At 41.3% G+C, this 19259-nt stretch overlaps 1 protein-coding gene and 1 long non-coding RNA gene across 14 annotated transcripts in view; one reads left to right on the top strand and one right to left on the bottom strand.

Annotated features, from left to right (window-relative positions):
- The window catches only part of dnm1a (dynamin 1a), a 54019-nt gene that overhangs the window by 9539 nt on the left and 25221 nt on the right, over window positions 1-19259 (bottom strand). For 5 of the 13 annotated variants that reach the window (XM_056403891.1, XM_056403890.1, XM_056403889.1 and 2 more), the window contains exons 13-15: window positions 19153-19204; window positions 18123-18134; window positions 15453-15566 (exon numbers count right to left, since the gene is read on the bottom strand). In XM_056403891.1, the coding sequence (XP_056259866.1) occupies window positions 15453-15566; window positions 18123-18134; window positions 19153-19204 (178 nt within the window). Of the gene's footprint in view, window positions 1-15452; window positions 15567-15891; window positions 15922-18122; window positions 18135-19152; window positions 19205-19259 lie in introns of all 13 variants that reach the window. The other 8 variants (XM_056403886.1, XM_056403885.1, XM_056403883.1 and 5 more) reach the window with 2 other exon arrangements.
- On the top strand, window positions 9055-10802 carry LOC130186657 (uncharacterized). The gene is made up of 2 exons (XR_008830317.1): window positions 9055-9411; window positions 10261-10802. It is a non-coding gene; the product is annotated as an uncharacterized LOC130186657 (long non-coding RNA).

Below are 19259 nucleotides of genomic sequence, written 5' to 3'. Positions count from 1 at the left end.
CCTCTTTTCCCTTGTTCCCCTCACTCTCTGGCTTTCCCTCTCCCTGGGAGTGAGCAGCCTTGGACTGATTCATACATTTTCCTCTCCTCTGGCCAGTAAATCCAGTCTGGAGAGTTGGAAGCAGGAGGGGTGGGGGTTAGGGGGTGGGGGTGGGGAGGGGTCGGTGGGGGTGGGGGTGGGGGTGGGGGGTTTGGGGTGGGGGGGGGCTAGTGTGTGAGTGTGTGCATGATGTGGGGAAAGTACAGAGAAACTGAACTCCTAAAGCAGTGGCAGAAAGGATATATGACAAAAGAAACTTGATGTAATAAGATCCATTATCATTTTGTATTAAGGTAGTAAGAGCTGCTATTTGGGTGTGAGAATAGTTGAAGAATTGAGTTTAGTGCACATATAAACAAGAAAGAAAAACGATAAGAAAGCGTGCATATATGAACGTTATTTTAACGTCATACACAGACTTCTGAAACGCACTTTAGACAGATTATCAAGGTTTTTCTCTGTGCCAATCAAGCACATCTTGCATGTGTGTGTTTTTATGTGTTTTGGGGAAGTTGGGGATTGAGCACTTTCCCATATGTTCCCATAAAATCCAGTCAGCATGAGCAGGCAAAAGTATTTCAGATTTCAGAAACTGAACACACGAGAAAACAAAGTCACACGTACACACATACAGATGCACAGATATGAGAAAGAAACACACCCTTTATTTGACTTTTGTCTGCAGCGCTTTACTTCAGTGAGAGTGAATCAGAAAGATGGGCGCGCGCACACACACACACACACACACACACACACACACACACACACACACACACACACACACACGCACACACACACACACGGCCAGTGATGCAGGCTATGGTTTTGCACTACTGGGCTTGTCAAGAGACTTCTGTTCAGTTTACATTAATCACCATGGTAACAGCTCTGGCGTAATACACAAAATATGTGTATTCATGTGTGTACAATCTAAAGTGTATGCATGTCAAGATTGCATGCAAGGAGCAAACTGGGAGTGAAATGGAGTTTTTTTGAAGACTAAAAAGCCATGACTGCTACATTGCACAAAAAAAAAGAGAGAAAAAATAAATACAGTGTTTCTGCATTTTTGCCAGAGCCCTAGAAACAAACGGGTGATTTGATTATACAGATGTATCTAAGAATATGCACCATGTAATCACAGTATCAACTGAAGTAATGAACTCATTAATACCTCCAGACATCTATATTAAGTGCTTTCGTTTTTTTGTCTGTAATCTTACTTTCTGTCTTGAATGTGTGACATATTATTATTAACTTACTAACTCACAGCAGTATAATTGCAGCCCTTTGCTGCGAGTCCCTTTTCCTTCATGAGCCCCTCCACTGAGAGTCTGTTCTTTCCTGGGAAAGCCTCTTTCCACTGCTTTTGGAAGGTGCTGCGGGTGGAAATGTTTTGGACAATGTCATGTCCATGGCGCCTCATGTCCACTGCAGCATCCAAACATATTATGCTCACAGCAATAAGGAAGCTTTTGGTGAAGTACTCGCCACCTGTAAGAGTCCGTGTGGCTCCACGGATGTCGTATAACTGGCTCTGACGGCTGCACTGTGGTGACTCAGCCCGGCGTTCAGGGCGGCAGTTTTGAACCATGGTGTCCAAAGTAAGATGTGCCCGCTGCTGGATGGAGGTGTTGGAGGTTCAGGGTGCAGCCCTGTTTCCTCCACCAACCTCTAATGTATTGACTGTGTAAACTACAGTAAAATATACACCCAGTGGCCTCTTTATTAGATACACATGTACAGTCTATTGTAATTCAACATAACAGCTCTACTTTGATAAAGTTTAAAATGTTCCGTTCTTGTTGACGTTATTGGAAATGTGCAAATTCATTTATATGTTTATTATCGGGGTCCTAATAAAAGGTGTTTCTAATATTTTGTCATCCAATCATGAGGTGGACAGAATGTTAGAAACACCCCTGATTATAATGCAGTCCAGTACAACACCACCACCTACTATGACCTCAGTGCTAAAACATATAATTGAATTAACACCTCTATGACTGTGTCAACCAAAAAAAACCTCATAATTATAGGCATCATAAACTTTACGGCAGAACAGGTGTATTGGATTATATTAGATATTACAGGTGTACCTAACAGTGGCAACTGATACATCAGTGTGACTCTGCTAATGTCACGTTAGCGCGAGCACACAAACACCCGTTGCAGACGATGCTCGGGGTGTTGCAGTGGACCAACCAGCAGCCATGAACGCCTACTTACTTAAAAATGATTAACCCTGATTCTGGAAAGACATGTTGTATGATTTTGTATGTTTTGTTTTTTTAAATTCCTAAACACTGTATAAATTCAAATTACAATCACCTTGCAAACAGAAATCAGAGAGTAGAAAACCTGAGTTAGCTACCACCAGAGCTTGTTGAGAAAATGTCTTTTTATAATTTGTGAACTAACTAACTGTGAACTAACCCTTTGACCTGGGATGCTGGGTTTGAAACCTATAACAGTTGACATGCTCAGTCTTTTTTTTTTTTTTTTTTGGCGTATGACATTATACTATTCTCACCGACCTACATTACTGATTTTCACATCCGTTCATTTTTGTAAATAGCTTAATAAATTATTTTCATTTACACCTGAACCATGGTGTGATGTGTGATATGTCCTTTTTGTCTGAACCTCTACACATTCAAAATTTTTCCTCTCATTCATTCACACACACACACACACACACAAACACAAACACACACATACACACACACACACACACACACACACACACACACACACACACACACACACACACACACACACACACACACACACACACACACACACACACACACACACACACACACACGCAGGAGACGAGGCAGTGCGCTTTGTAGTTAACCTATGGTGTTTGGAGCAGCGTGTATGCAAAGTACTTTCCATGGTTTTGTTTTGCTAGTGAGTAATAGCAGGCTAATTATGAAAAGCCAGAGGAAGTTCACTTCTGGATTCATAAAGGCACTTCACCACTGTGCACACCTTCCAAAAAAACACGTCTCAAAGACTCAAACATGATTTCAAAATGTGGCTGAAATATGGCCTCCCACACCCACACACACAAACACACACACACACACACACCGAACACCAAAAACACACGGGGGCCTTACGTAATCAGTATCCAATTAACACCTTGAAACAAATCTGAGCAGTTTGGTGGGCAAAACCAAGAAGATAGTCGTTAACGGCATCCATGTTGTTTTAAGAGGCTGCATGTCTCAGTGTGTGTGTGTATGTGTGTGTGGTAGTGCGTATGTTGACGGGAGTCTGGTGACTTGGGCCATGCTTCAAAGGGCTGCGGAGAACCCGGACGGCATCTGGGAGCAATAACGCTGCTTCTAACCCTTCATTACCACAAAGACTGGGCCCTGGGTGGCAGCCAACGGCAATTTTCACAACCCTCCTCCTCACCTCCCTCCGTTTTTCTTTCCCTCCATTCTTCTGCCATTCCCCTATTGAGTTCTTACTTTTAAAAAAAAAAGAAAAAGAAAAGAAACACAGAGAGCAGTTCTGTAAGTCTTACATGATGGGGATGTGGAAAGAGGTAAAAAGAATGAGACTCGTTGGGTTTGAAGCTCTTGTGGAAAACCTTGTTTAGCATCTATGCTCAACACCAAATTAGTATGGTTCAGTCCAATTAAACTAGTTTATAAAGAACTCTTGTCACAGAAAATCATTTTTTATGAACATAATTAACTTTTCCAGATAACTCTACAGATATGACTGGTTCTGCATAAAATCAAAAACCCACTAACACATGCTTATTCAGTGTTTGGTCTATGACTAATAAGTCTTTGAGAAACAGCATCTGAAGAAACTTCATTTGACTTAATCCCATTTGGACTTCATTTAAAATAAATTGCGAACGTTGCCAACATTCAAATCAGCGACAGTGAACAATTTAGCAGAGAAAATTACGATTGGGAACACCTAGAGTGGAGCTATTCTGGAACAATGTGTAAAAACACACAGCTGTTCGTGACTCATCGAGCTACAAGGTTGTGCAATAATGCAAATAACAAATCACCTTGGGCAGCGTGCCAGTGTCCACACTTTCTAGTAGTTCATATATCATGCAAAGTGCTACTAGATAACAAATCTAATTTGAAGTGTCCAGTTTCACAGGGATAAGAAACATAAATTCGCACTATTTCTTCTTATCACAAATTCAGAGTTTAATGTGTCTTATGTTTTATTTGGCTGGTGGAAACTTGCTCTTTTTCATTGTCCAATCTCAGCTGATTCTGCCTCCTCATTTCTCTTTTAAAAAGTGACAGCCTTTGTGCTCTGCTAAACTCTTCCTGTGGGAACGAGCGCAAACAAAAATAAACGTCTTCACGGAGAAAAGGAAACGTGGTGTCTACATGACAATGACACATTGAGACAGCGATCCGGTCGAATGTGGGCTGGCAGGTCAGTGGCACCTTCCTGTTTAGCAGCTAATTGCTAAGCAGTTAATTGTCTGCTCTGCGTTTACTTCTGCAGAGGGTCAGTGTAACAACCTTCGGGCCAGCCAGGACATGTGATCAATCATCGGTGACCACCAAAGAGTAAGAGGAGGAGGAGGGAGAGGGGGGGGAGACCCCAGTCCACTAACCACATAAACACATGTGAAAATCCCCACACGTCTACAGACTCTTGTCTGATCGAGGACAAATGCTCTGTTCAACCTGTGTGTGTTTGGTGTGTGTTTGATGTGTGTGTGCGTACTTGGCACAAGGCTCTCAGTAAAAGGGAAACCTGAGGAATATTTCAAAGTTCCCTCACAAAAACTCATGTGAACTTACATTTGTAAATGTATATACTTATATTCATGTGTGAGCATGTGAAATTACTTAAAAATCCACGTCAAAATGACAAATGAGGCCTGTGAATCATCTCTACGTCTTCACATGTGAAACAAATATTATCTGATGTGATGGCGGGTACATAAAATATGCACTATTATGGACCTACAAACCAAAACATTCACCTTTTGAGGTAAACACGTGATGTCAGAATACACAGACGTAAAACGTTCACATATGAGTCCAAAATGCAAACATGCTTTGAACTCACACATGGGGCTTCATGTGCAATGATTTTGCTCCTGACACATAACAGTCTCTTGACCATCAGCGATGCATAACCCAAACATAGTGGGAGCTCAATTAACAGCTGAAATATTTTTTATCCTAAAATGAACTGCCAGAATATAAAATCTGCACCTCTAAGTCAAACTTGTACACATACTACACACAGGGTAAAACACACAGGGTGTGTTTGAACTGAGTGATTTTTATGACATGATTGTGCCAATGGTGGTCAGTTCCAAGGGTGGAGAAAGATTTGTTTTAACATAACACATATACAGTAAATTTTATTCTTGTAAAACTTGATATTTATGAACATGAAATCTCTCACTTATGTCAAGGTTCAAGATCCAGTTGTATCTCATTCATGAAATCATGGAAAAGTCAGTCATTACGACAAAATATATTTAAAAAATAATGCTACATAACAAAAAAGAATAAAGTTGCCATAAATACAGATACATGCAACATGGGAATAAATTCTTCAAATGCTATAAAACAACCACAGAATACCAGAAATATGTATCAGGTCTTAATAAACACTGTCAGCCCTCCTTCAAAAGAGGGAGTGAGCCTGCAGAGTCTCACCACACACACACACACACACACACACACACACACAGAAAGAGATAGAAAGAAAGAAAGAGAGAGAGAGAGAGAGAGAGAGAGAGAGAGAGAGAGAGTAAACAACATGCCAACATACATTAAATCCACACTGCGGTTTCTTTTTTATCTGTCCTGTGTCTGTTTGGGTCTAATCCTGGATTTTGTTTCTCTAATGATTTTCGTACTGACATGATGTTGTGGATCTGTGGATATACAGGGAACAATCAGGGGAAAACGATAATTTACATAAAGAAAAACATACATGACTCATTTATTCTCATCAGTCAGACGAGATAAACTCGGAAATATCCACAAACCAGCCTTTGTACCTCCTCGGCTCCCTCAGACATGCTGCGGTCATCACTCAGCTCTTGCTTCTCTTTTACAGTCTCTAACCCACTTTTTCTATTGTTTTCTTTTACAATGTGAGACCATTATTTATTCATCACTGGTTTGGTAGAATTGTTACAATTCTTTCATCATATTCTCCATTAAAAGTTTCAGTTTTCTTTGCCACATCCATGCTCTTTTTTTTTTTTTTTACCTTTATTAAATTCTGTAGTTTTACAGTTTCTAACCTTTGTGTACCTTCATGTAGGCTGTGTCTGACATCTCTGAGCCTTGTATTCTTTATATCTAAAAAGGCAGGTGAAATAAGCAAAGATGATCAAGCTGGCTTCTTTTTTGTTTTGTAAACAGTAGTATAGATATCAAGTACAGACTTTGCTTCTGTTCAAAAGTATAAAATATATAAAAAGCAAGCATTAGGCATTCAAGTGGGATTAGGAGCAATGTGGAAAATTATAATAAAATGTAATGAAATTAAACATACTTTCATAGTTTCTTCAGTGTATCTTAAAGGAAATATCTGACATTTTGGGAAATGCACATATTCGCTTTCTGGTTGAACAAAAACAACCCGACATATAACCCATACCATAAAATGGTGAGTTGTTATTTTTACACTTTGGTTTTTTGCACAGATTAAACAAAAATCGTATAACACGTTAACTAGTGAGCTTTAGCGATGCTGCTAGGTGGATTTTGACCGTTGGACAGAGACAGACAAGATGTTTCCAGTCTTTATGCCAAGCTAAGCTAACCGGCTGTAGCCCTATATTATAACACACAAAATGAGAATGATATAAATGTTGTCATCTAACTCTCTGCCAGAAAGCAAAGAAGCTTATTTCCCAAAATGGATATCTTATTCCTTACACTTTGACCACACCACTATCTTTTTGGACAATAGTTGAAATATGCTGGACAGTTTCTTGGTTTCTTATTTCCACAGAGAAATGATAATGACACGATATAAAACCAAGCTATTATACGGATCACATTCGTCTTTTCCAACAAGAATAATAGCTATTTGACATGCTATCTCATGAGCTATTTAGAAAAAACTAGCTTCACCAAAACACAGCTGACTGATGACACTCGCATGAAATACAAGGGATCACATTTTGGGGGCGGCCTTTATGGGGTTTGGCCAGTGTGTTATACACACTCTCAAATAAATCTACAGCACAGTGTTCACAAGCTCAGCCTCGCCACACTGATGCAAACACACAAAAGATACAATTACACCCACATGAACTGACAGAGTCATCCGCCTTAATGCAATATCAAAATACGAAGACGGGAAAAGCAAAGTCAGAAACTTGAGGTTTTTCGTGACGGTATTAACCGGCAGTATTTTCATGACAACACAGAATAACGTGGAATCACAGATTACACTTGATGTGTGTGTGTGTGTGTGCATACTTTCTCAGTATTTCTGGCTTTAATGAGTAAGAGTTTGAGAAGGAAGCTGCCTGCCTGGTCATCCAAACAGTGGAAACAATGTTGGTGCAACCGCAGTGCTTCCCCCACCCACCCATTAAAATGCACTCCTTTCAATCCCTGAACCCGAAACTAAACTGCAACAATCATCCAGTGAGGATTGATTCATGTCATTATCTCTTTTTCTGGTTTGTTTCTCAGACACATTTGACGTTTTTCTCTCTCTCTCTCTCCGCTCTTTGCCTCCTTTTTGCCCCACGTTTTTAAGTTCTTCGTCCCTCTTTCATCTCCATTCTCCTCTCCGTTTCTGTCACTTTCCCCTCCACATCCCTCCGTCTCTGCCAGTACTGCTGACTCGTCTCTCCTGAGATCAGACCTGCTTTGATTTGGAGCTCAGGTCGGAGCTCAGAAACCATAGCTAAAACAAACACACTGCCTTGGCCACCTCTGCACACACACACACACGCGCACCCACGCACACACACACTCAGAGATACAGGCACACACACCTGGAAACACTAGCATTAATTACTCCTGCCAGAAGAACCAAACCTAAACATGACTGTGTGTGAGTGTGTGTGTGTGAAATGAAGGTGAAGGAGGCAAATTTTGACTACAGTATGTCTTAACTGTGAGTCACACAAACTTTTCCTTCTCGTCCAAACACACACACACACACACACACACACACACACACATACACACACAACCTCTCTTGCTCTGCTTCTGATTTACCAGTATTATGTCACCCCTCCAACCAGCCCCCCAAACCACCCCACCCCCCCACCCCCCCGCCTCTGTGTGTGTGTGCGTGTGTGCGGGTGTGTGTGTGTGTGTGTGAGTGTGTGTGTGTGTGTGTGTGTGTGTATCGGGAAGGCTGCAGAGCTGCATAAAGGGCTCTTTATTCGAGTCGGACAGGGAGAGGAAATCAGCTTTAGAAGTAAAAACAGAGGGAGCAAGAGAGAGATGGAGACCACAGGGCTGCACATCTGGAGTTATTACAAGGCTTCCTCCTGCTTGCCAAGAAAACGCCGACATTCCTGCCCTGGCTACAAAGACCGTGGAGCCTCAGCTCTCATCCAGCCCCACTCCTACACACATATCCATCACTCAAAAACCACATATGCACTCACATGTACCATAAGTAGAGATGCACATAGACTGGATGGGAAGGGAAGAACATGCAGACGCTTAATATGCCTCCACGTGAGCGCACAAACGCAGACATCCTCCCATCTGCCCACATACGCTTCCACTAAAAAAGTTCCCTCCGTCAGCAGCCAATCCCTCACTCCCTTTCTAAACTTTACAACGCACATGCCAAATGAATGTGTCTCACTTCCTGTTCACCTTTGACCTTCCACTTTCTCCCAAAAAGTCAGTGAAAAAAAAAAGAAAGAAAGAGGGGGGGGCAGACAGAGGGAAGGAGGGGAGAGAGAAGGAGAAGAAGAAGAAGAGAGGAGAGAGGAAAGGAAAAATGGGGGGCCGGCGAGCTCCTCCTCCTTCTCCCTCCATATCTCCTCTCTCTCTCGTTCCTTTTTCTCCTTCTGTCTCTCGAAGGGGAAACTTGGTGGCCAGTCCTTTGCCACGTTGAGCCTCTAGCCGGTTCACCTTGCTCGCTATTAGAGCGCCTTTTTCTCTCTCTCTTTTTCTCTCCGCTCTGGGAAGCTTCGGAAGACAAATCCAAAAAAAAGACGCAGAGGTAGCATTTGAACACAATCTGTGAGGTTTTTGGCTCAACGGTGCGGCAGTGTTGAACGAAAGGACGTCAGGAGATGAAATGGCGGTAGCTAGCCAAGAAGGAGACGAAACAAGTGCCAAGCAAAAAAGAAGAGACTTCATTCAAGACAGTAAGATGTGAAGAAGAGAAAGGATGATCATCCAGTCACAGGTATTCCCTCCGCAAGGAGAAACTTCTTTCCGTATGTCATGTGTCAAGGAGACTAAATGTTAGAGTGTTTTAGTGGGAGGTGTTGGGTCAGACTTGGCTGAGACTTGGCGTGAGCTCATCTGACCACAACTATTCCCTGATCAGTTACTAACCAGGAACTAAGAGCACTGACAGCCTCATCTTATCAGTTTTTTTAAACAGTTTGTAAAACATCCTGGCCTTTATTTATTTATTTTTGGCCCGGGGGGTCAGCGGGGGCAGACAGAGTTTAGGTTGTGTAAATTTGAGCTAAATGGGGTATGACCTTGTGTGTATACATTAATGCTCGTCTCTGTATTTTTGTGTGTGAATGTTTTTTCACTAAACAAACCTAGAAAGGTTTTTTGCCAAGAAAATGGTACTTTTCCTCAATCTAATCATTTCTCGGTTGAAAAAGAACTTAATTGACAGTAATTGACAGTTTTGACCAATAATACCCCTGACAATTCACAGAAGGCTCCGATCAAATCATCAGATTTATTAAATGATTGTCACTGGTATTTGGTATAGCCAACGTTTTGGTTTCCTCCAGAGCTCAGTGAGGAATGCTGCTTCTCACAGGAGGGAATGTCGTTGAATCTACCAATCAGTGGCTATCACCTCTGTCTAACCTCTCCACCTCCCTGTTGGCCCCCCTTCATCCATCCCTCACACGCTGTTTCTCCTCCTGCTCGCTCAATCAGCCTAATCAGCACTTTGCAGGACTCAGACCGTGAGAGCAGGAGGAGCTGGACTCAAGAGTCTGATACTGGATTCACAGTGAGTATACACTTTACTGTGTATGTGTGTGTGTGTGTGTGTGTCTGACAGCGTCTTTGCACTGAATGTGTGAGCATGGGTAAAAGCTTCTCCACAGCATCCTCCAGCCGCCCAGCCCGCCTGCCCAGTGTTCAGACTACCTGTTCAGGAAGTAGTGGTTGTACAGTAGTCTGCACATTGGTTAGGCTGGCCGGGGAAGCACGGGACGACTCAAAGACACTAAAAGAGAGAGAGAGAGCGAGAGAGAGAGAGAGAGAGACAACGTTCGAAAGGAGCATCCAGCAGACACGAGCACATCAGGCTGTGGGAACACGCAGCACCACCCCTCGTCCATCTGGACGAGGCCAGCGCAAGCCTAAATAAAGCATCCAAAGGCCCCACCACAGAGGCCTGGCCCTCGTCTGGCATGGATTTATGAAAGACGGATACATAAGTCCTAAAGTTTTTTTTAAACTAGTTGCTATAAAGAGAAATGAGATTATACTTTATTTTGCTTTGTATCGTTTTTTTGTATTGCTTGATTTGTCATTGACCTAAAAGTGAAATCTGATGAAGATGAAAAGATAAAAAAAATAAAGATGTTTGGATATCTATCTGACTCTGTTTCTATTTTTCTTTCTCAAGCAGATTAAAAAGCAATTAAAGGGTCACAAAAATTACACCTATGATAATACACAAAATGGGAAATTCTATATTGAACTACAGAATTATATAAATATATTTAAAAAAACACAAATAAATATAAGTGACATTCTCAACATATTGTTGTTTCTTTTTATACAAAACCAAAAGATCTAAAAACTGAGAACTGAAACCAGAAAAAGTTCAACCACACACACAAAAAATGAACACTTACCCAAAAAGATAACTAAAACACACAGTAAACCCCCAACATCACACTGCACTCTTGACCAAAATGTACAATTACGTCTCTGCCGTCCCTGCATCAACTTGTGGCTGCTTTACCTCAAATGACCATGTAATGTGCAGAGAGGCAGGAAGCCACCATAAAAAAAATAAAAAAAATGCTGAAAGAGCAGCCACTCTGTCATTGTCTGTTCGCCAGGCTTTGTATAGCTCTCCCAAAAAAAGACAGAAAATTGTTTGTGGCTTTAGTGTTTGTAGGTGACATCATGTGAACCGTAACAAGTCTAGCAAGACCCCCTGTCTCATTTTCTATTATGTTTTCTTTTCTGCTTCTTCTTCGTCGGGGGCCGCAGTTTGACTCCCAGCCTGCGTGTCTCTGATAAAGTGAACCCACTGCGTATGCCGTTTTGAACCCCTTATCTGTCTAAAATACACAAAAGCAAAGTAGAGGGCAGACACATTCACACGGTGTCCCATCACAGAGCATCGTCTACAGGAATGAAAACCACAAACCAACCTGTTTCCATTTAGAGCCCTACCACCATGCACACAAGCTTTTTTTGAAATTTAGTCACTGCCCCGGGAACAAGCACACACCCACATATAAGTGCATGCACATACACAGCAAAAAAAGGCACGCACACACGCACAAGCACACACACACACAAACGTACAAGCGCACATACACACACACGCACAAGCACACACACACACAAACGTACAAGCACACACACACACACACGCACAAGCACACACACACACGTACAAGCGCACACACACACACACACACACACACACACACACACACACACACACACACTATAGCAGGCTGCATGTTTCTGGTGAGTGCGTTTAAAGCAGCAGTCTGCTGTTTCCCCCCAGGATGTTTACAGCTGGGATCACCAGGCGAGTCTGGCTTTCTGGCAGCTTTACAGCAGGACCAGGGAAACCCGGGCAGACACACACACACCCAGGCAGACACACACACACACACACACACGCACACACACACACTAAGAGCCAAAAGGGCACCCAAAGAAAATAGATCCTACAACCACTAAAGGACAGAAAAGCCATTTATTCTGTTTGTGTGTCCGTGTGTTAATGTCAACGGGGAAAATATCTTTGTACACACGCGTGTATAAATTTAAAATCTGATTCATACGATTATATGAATATCACTTGTGCTGAGAATCTATAACATCACAGTGGTGTCTGTTTTTTTTTAAGTACATTTTTGTTTTCTTTTCAACCATTTTTTTTCTCCGTTTACTGTACATCTCGCTCCCTCTCTCTTTCTCCCTGCTTTGGGGAGGCTTTTAGCCTGATTCAAAGAATCGGCATGTCCTGTGGTAATACAGACCAGAAGGTTTCTAGAAACACACACACACACACACACACACACACACACACACACACACACACACACACACACACACACACGCATACACATTCATGCACACTAACCAAAACATCCTGGCACCACTTGTTGGGTTGAAAGTTATTATTAGTGTCTAGGGGTGTGTGTGTGTGTGTGTGTGTGTGTGTGTCTGTGTGTGTGTGTGTGTGTTTGTATGTGTGTGTGTGTTTGTGTGTGCTTGTGTGTGCGCGTGTGTGTGTGTGTGTGTGTTGCCAGACTACAGCAAGGGTTTTCCCCATGACGAGAGGCAACCAATAAAACGGCACTGTGCTGTTTTGTCTGTTAGTATAAAGAAACATGTCAATGTGTTTGTATAAAGCTACAGAAAAAGATGCACAAAATCTGTTTTTCTCTGCAGGCAGTCATACGATTTTTTTAAAAATTTTTTGTGCCATTAATCTTAACATAAAACTGTTTCCAGCTTTTTATCAACTGTGTGTATTTTGGCAAGTATCCACCCAGGTGCACATGTAAGTATAAGCCCTCATGAGTACTCTAACCTCTAGTGTGTGTGTGTGTGTGTGTGTGTGTGTGTGTGTGTGTGTGTGTGTGTGTGTGTGTGTGTGTGTGTGACTGGACTGTATAAAAATGTTCAACTTGGATAGGAAACATAATGGAAAGTTCCTTTTTTTTCTGTCTCATTTTCCTGTTCTTTTCTTTCTGCAGTGCTGTGGTACCCTTCAGCCGTGGCGCTGAGCTTCAACACCAGCACTGTGTGTTGGTTTTGGGTCTCTCCGCGCCCTCGTTTTTTTTCCATGTTCAAATAAATATACAGCACAAGCAGGGAGGGAGAGATGGAGGGAGGGGACAGAGTAGAACAAGAGGGTGACAAGGAAAGACTGAGACAGAAAGGGAATGGACAGATGGATGCGGGGAGATGAGGATGAAGAAGAGTTTGTTCTGGATTTTGGGATGAAGTTTTGAGAATGTATTAAGGAAACGATGGGAAAAAGGTAAGAAGGGAGGATATAAAAGTCCACACCAACCCTTTTTCCACCTCCTCCACCTCCTTGCCTTCCCCCTCTTCTCCCCACTTTCTCTCCCTTCACATGGTCCTTGTTACTCCTGCTGCTAACCAGCTAACAAGAGACACTCCTGTCTCCTCCCCTCGTCTCCCCTACAATTCAGTCCCTCTCTTACTCTGTGCCCCTTCTTTGAAATGAAGTAAGTTTATTAGAAGCAGCTTGTGTGTGTGTGTGTGTGTGTGTGTGTGTGTGTGTGTGTGTGTGTGTGTGTAATTGGGAACAGGGCAGGGCAGGGGGCTCTGGTATGCACATGTGTATGCCAGCTTCGGTGTCTGACATACTGGGGGGTCCTGACTCTTTGGAAAGGACCTTCACACACACACACACACACACACACACACACACACACACACACACAGCCTTATGTCAGCGAGCTGAGCGGCTGTGGCTAAGGTCTGGAGACAGTGAGACTGTGGCTACCTCCTAATAGTTCTGCAAAGCATCATGGGACACCGCTTTGACCAGTCAGCCCAGTAACAAAGCATGTAGGGTCAAATCATGTCTGTGTGCAGAGGACAACCACTGAACTTGACCGATAGTCATATTTGCCGGTGGGATGAGCTGGAATGACTTTTGGACCAGAAACTGGAAAAGAAACTGGTGGAGAAAAAACACTGAAATAATTCTGCTGGTTTTGTAATTTGCTGGAAAATATGATACAAGTGCTGTTGTTACATTAGATGCATAGTTTTTGGGTGATGATGTCTAAAGGTTGTGCAGTAAAGACGCAGATACATTGCTCTTGCAGTAAAATGTCACGTCTCAGTGTACCACAAAGTATTAGTCAGATTACAAGATTACACAATAGTCATTGGAGTTTATTGGAATGAAAATCACTGGGTTGGAGTTATGATTGAAATTTCATTCCAAACATGTAATCCAATCAATCACACCGCTATAACCAATCCGGCTTTAGACTGAGGAAGGACCAATTACCTAATTACCTAATTAACATACAGACACAGAAATAAATAAATAGATGTAGATATAAATAAAATGTATAAATACATAAATAAATACATGAATAAATCCTGAAATGCAGAAATAAATAAATGTATGAATGAATAAATGGATAAATAAATAAATGTAGAAATACAAATATTTATATATTTTAATTACTCATTTTGGCATTTATTTATTTATTTATACTTATGGCATTTTTTGTCCTTCATAAATAGAACCTGTTTGATACAGAAACTCCAACTCAGTGACGAGGCACTCTGCTGACCTATAGTGTAAATTTATCAGTCAGTCAGTCAGTCAGTCAGTCAGGGAAGGACATTCTCGATTATAGGGCTGGCCCTGCTGTTGTGGTCCAGAGGGCAGTGACAACTTTATTTTTTCAACTGTAAAATGTCTCGCTAACATCATACTGTATACCTCAGCTACAACTCTTTAATAACTAAATCATAAAAGTTTTTATGCGATATATGTAAAGAAAAAAGGCAATATTTTGTTATCAGATTTTGAATCTTGGTATCAGCCTCAGAAATTCAGTCATGCTGTATTTGTATTCCAATAATCTATTATCCTGTCAAATGCTTTTTTTAAGACGTCACTTTTAATAATTAAATTGTAGTTTTGCCTGTAATTTGCTGCCGTCAATTCTGCAGAGTTTTTTCTTTTCCCTTTTTAGGCTGTTTTTTGTTTTCTTGCTAAATACCCACCCTCGTGCAACAAACTTTTACGTGCGCTGTCACATTATTTTACCAATGTTTTGTGCTGCAATGTTTTTAGCAAACACAACAAAGCAGAGAAACACGGCCCACTTGTCAGTTCGAATGAAGCATTGAAGATTTGACAAGCAGGCCTTTGACAGATAAATCACACAAACAGGCATCAGAACAAAACATTTACAAATACAGTATAATAAAATAAACTCGAAGTATGCAAATACAGAAATCTAAATTCGTGTGTATGTGGGATCTCACCTCATCATCCTTGTACCAGGACAGAGACTCGGCGGTGAGGACAAACCAGTACTCCTTGGCCCCTCCCTTCATGATACCGATGTTGTTGATGGTCAGCCAGCCCTTCCTGATCACCTGAGAGAAAAACGGATGCACAGACAAAAGAAAAAGATTTTGAGTAACATCCAGCAGTCAAAAGTCACCCTCAACATCACATTTGTCAGCTTCTGTATGTATCACACATGCGTACCTAAACTAACATGTATGCGGCAGCACAGTAAAATGTAATGACACAGCTCCTAGTAGAGGCCACTGCCACAAACAACAGTAGGGTGACGCTCACCTACACAGCTAAACACACTCCTCCCACTCTTTTTTTTTTCTCTCTCTCTCGTACTTCATTCTCGACACCATACAGAAACTATGGACACAAACAGTACGTGGTGCGTGAGTTATTTACCTTGAACCGATCGTTAACTCCTCTCTCAGGCTGAATGAAAATGTGGAGAGAACATTACAAAGCTACGCCAACGCAGGGCATTTAGTAAGGCCAAATACACAAGGATGGTCAAGTACCAGCACATTATAGCTGGCTGCTGGGACGGCAGCAAGGGGGTCAGCAAGCAGGGTGGGAGCGAGGCTACATAAGGAGGCTAGAGCAAGAATCTCTCATGTCAAACCTTTTTTTTTTAAACCATGCAGTGAAATACATGAGCCTGACCGTTTTATTCTGTATTGTATGTGCTTTTTGAATAGAAGTGGTGGGGTTGTTATACTTAGGCTTTAAGCTGTTATATTTTTTTAATTGGTGAATCCTTGACATAAAATCAGGGAGCGTCTACAGAAGAAAACCAATGTTTATTCAACACCGTATAACAATGTCACAGCTATTCTGTAGCCCCAAGCCTATTTGTTTCTACTGAAGTTGATTATGTAAAACATAAAAACACACAGTATGTTTTCATTTTTAAAAAAGGCTTGATAATTTGTAGTTTTTAGCAATCTTTAATAGAAGTAAATAATGTATTTGTTGGGGACTATTTCCTGCTGCGGATTCGGTGCACTAGTGAGTACTTGCACCACCAGGATAGTGTATATGAGATAGACTCAAAATAAACTACAGTGTGTGTTCAATGGTAACAAAAGGGACATGTTGCCCAGAGCAACAGTGTGGCTCATCTCTGTGTTTTAACAGTTCCTGGATAATAATAGCGCTCTAAGGCACAGAGGGAAAAGTTACATCAGACTTTGGCTACACAGACAATACTTGTTACTACGATACATTCATAAAGAAAAACACAATATCACCAGACTTGTACTCTAAGGTTTTTCACTGCTGTACTGAGAGAAATAGTCAGATCAAAAGATAAAATTTATTTATTGTGGCATCATTACAAGTCAGGGCTGATTTTATTCATTAAGTCCAACATTGTAAATGTGTCTCCTAGAGCTTTACAGTCAGAACAACATACGACACCCTCTATCTTTAAACCCTCAGTCTGGGATATAGGAAAAACAATACGAATAAATAAAAACTTATATCAAATGGAAAAACTCTTTGTGTGTGCCTGGAGAGTTTGAGATCTAGACTTGAATCAAAGATAAAGTTTTGTGGATTTGAACAAAATTTAAACCCACCAGTGGCTCCAGCATGGTTTAAAAGGTTGCTCGAGAAGCAGTGGGGATTTCCATCTGCATATTTAAAGATGAGGCCAGAATTTGGAGTTTTAAAGGATCCTACAGTTCTCAGTACGGAGGCCAGGCGAGTGTTAAATCAACTCAGTGCAGAACAGAAGCTGTGGGGGCTTAAAGGGTCAACTACAGCCATTTATAAACAGGAAGTGAAGATCCCCAATATGTTTACAATGTGCCCCTAACCTCTGACCCCAATCTGGGTGGTTGTTATGACAATTGATTACTATGGAGGTCACATATGTCTGCCGTACTGCAGGCCCTCATTCTCCCTGGCCTTCTGCTACTACTAAACTGGGAAAAGGCAGGGAAAGAGACTAGGTCTAGTGATGTGTAAATAAATATGGTTGATTATTGTGTTCAGTAAAAGAAGAAAAGAATCTCTCTTCCTCTCGTCTTCACTTTTTCTCTTGTTTCAAGAGCACAACTAACTTTATCTTGTTCGAACTACTGCTGTTGAAGCCACAATAAGCAAACTGAACCTTTCTATAAGACTGAAAGATGCCTGTGACATTAGCACAGGAACATTATATATAACGGCGAAGTGAATCTTGATGTGTAGGATAGCATTTTACAGTACATTTGTCATCCTAAGTGTGTGTGTGTGTGTGTAAGTGTAAGTATGTGTGTCTGCAAGGTGGTCACAGCTTAAAAAGAGAGGAAAGGGAAGCAGCCAAGCATCCCCACCACAGCCACCTGCCCCTCTACTGGCAGTCAGTTGAAGCTCATTTCATACAAACACACACACACACAAAAACACACTCTCACACTCATGAACCCACTTTTAACCCAACACACATAAAAGACATAGTTAAAACATATACACGCACGAATGTAATCCCGACGTATGCAGAGCATAAAGAAATTGAGCAGATACGCATGACAGCCTAACTGCAGACATGCACACACTCAAACTTCAAACACACACACTCATACACACACACACACACACACACACACACACACACACACACACACTCACACACACACACTACTCACCATGATTTCATCCTGAAGAAGCAAAGCCACAGAAAGAAGGAAAAAGGGAAGAGACACAGCAAAAAGAGAAATCACTAGGAAGAAACAAGAGGCAACAAGATGATAAGAAAACAAAGAGCTGAAGAATAAAATTAAAATGTGTGAAAAGTAGAAGAGGATCTACAGTAAAAGCTTCAAAATGCAGAAAACAAATCATGCAAAAGCAGTTTTTTGTTCCATAAATCTTTAGCCATAATTATTACCTTTTGAGAAGGTTTTGTTTTATATATCCTGTTAGTGAAATTTTTGTGGAAAGTCGTGATTAGTGATTTGTTTTTGATGCAGATCCAGGAAACTTTTAAAGGATTTCTTAACATTATGAGCATTTTTTAATTAAATTTTTTTTTGCTATTTTCCCATGACACACTGCACTCACATGAATGAAAACAGTCACGTTGTGCATGATTTAGATCGAGACCCAGATGGAGACTTAAATTTCAAACCATTTCCTATTATTAAAATGACAGATTTTGAGGATTGTGCAAACTTGGCACAGGTATTTGCTCTGTAAAAAATGCTTTGCTTTCTATTGATATTAATATTATGATTATTGTTGTTAAAGCTTTAAAGCGTGCATAGTATTTCACAACAGACCTCAGTTTGTGCTGACAGCACCATGACTTTAACCAAAAGGACAAGTTGTTTGAAGATTCGACAACTGTTGCCCATTACTGTTTGTAACATGGAAGAACTGTATTGTGTAGGATATGGACTGTTGCCCAGGGTAACAAGATACTGTATAGCTGTGCTACATTTAGCACGGACAAAACAGGGAGCTAAGTGCTACCAGAACAAAGCCTTGGGGAAAGGCTGCATGAGGCTCAGATGTCACGTTTCTGGCGGACGAAACACACATGGATGAATTCAGTGTGGACTCATGTTCCTGAGGATTAAAGTAACCTGAAGAAAATGACACAGCGCTGTACTGTAACCTGTGAATTAACAGCGAGAGTATACATTAAATATGTCCGTGTTTTTGTGATCAAAGTACCTGGTTGCCGGCTGCCTTCTTCTTGTTCATTTGGTTGATCCTCTGCTGAGCGCTGCACAAAGAAAACACATCAAGACTCACTGTGGTTTATCCTCAAACAGCACATG

The sequence above is a fragment of the Seriola aureovittata genome, chromosome 18 (genome assembly GCF_021018895.1).
Source record: "Seriola aureovittata isolate HTS-2021-v1 ecotype China chromosome 18, ASM2101889v1, whole genome shotgun sequence".
Classification (NCBI taxonomy): domain Eukaryota; kingdom Metazoa; phylum Chordata; class Actinopteri; order Carangiformes; family Carangidae; genus Seriola; species Seriola aureovittata.
The sequence above is the reverse complement of the archived record's forward strand: the minus strand, read 5'-3'. Positions and strand labels throughout refer to the sequence as shown.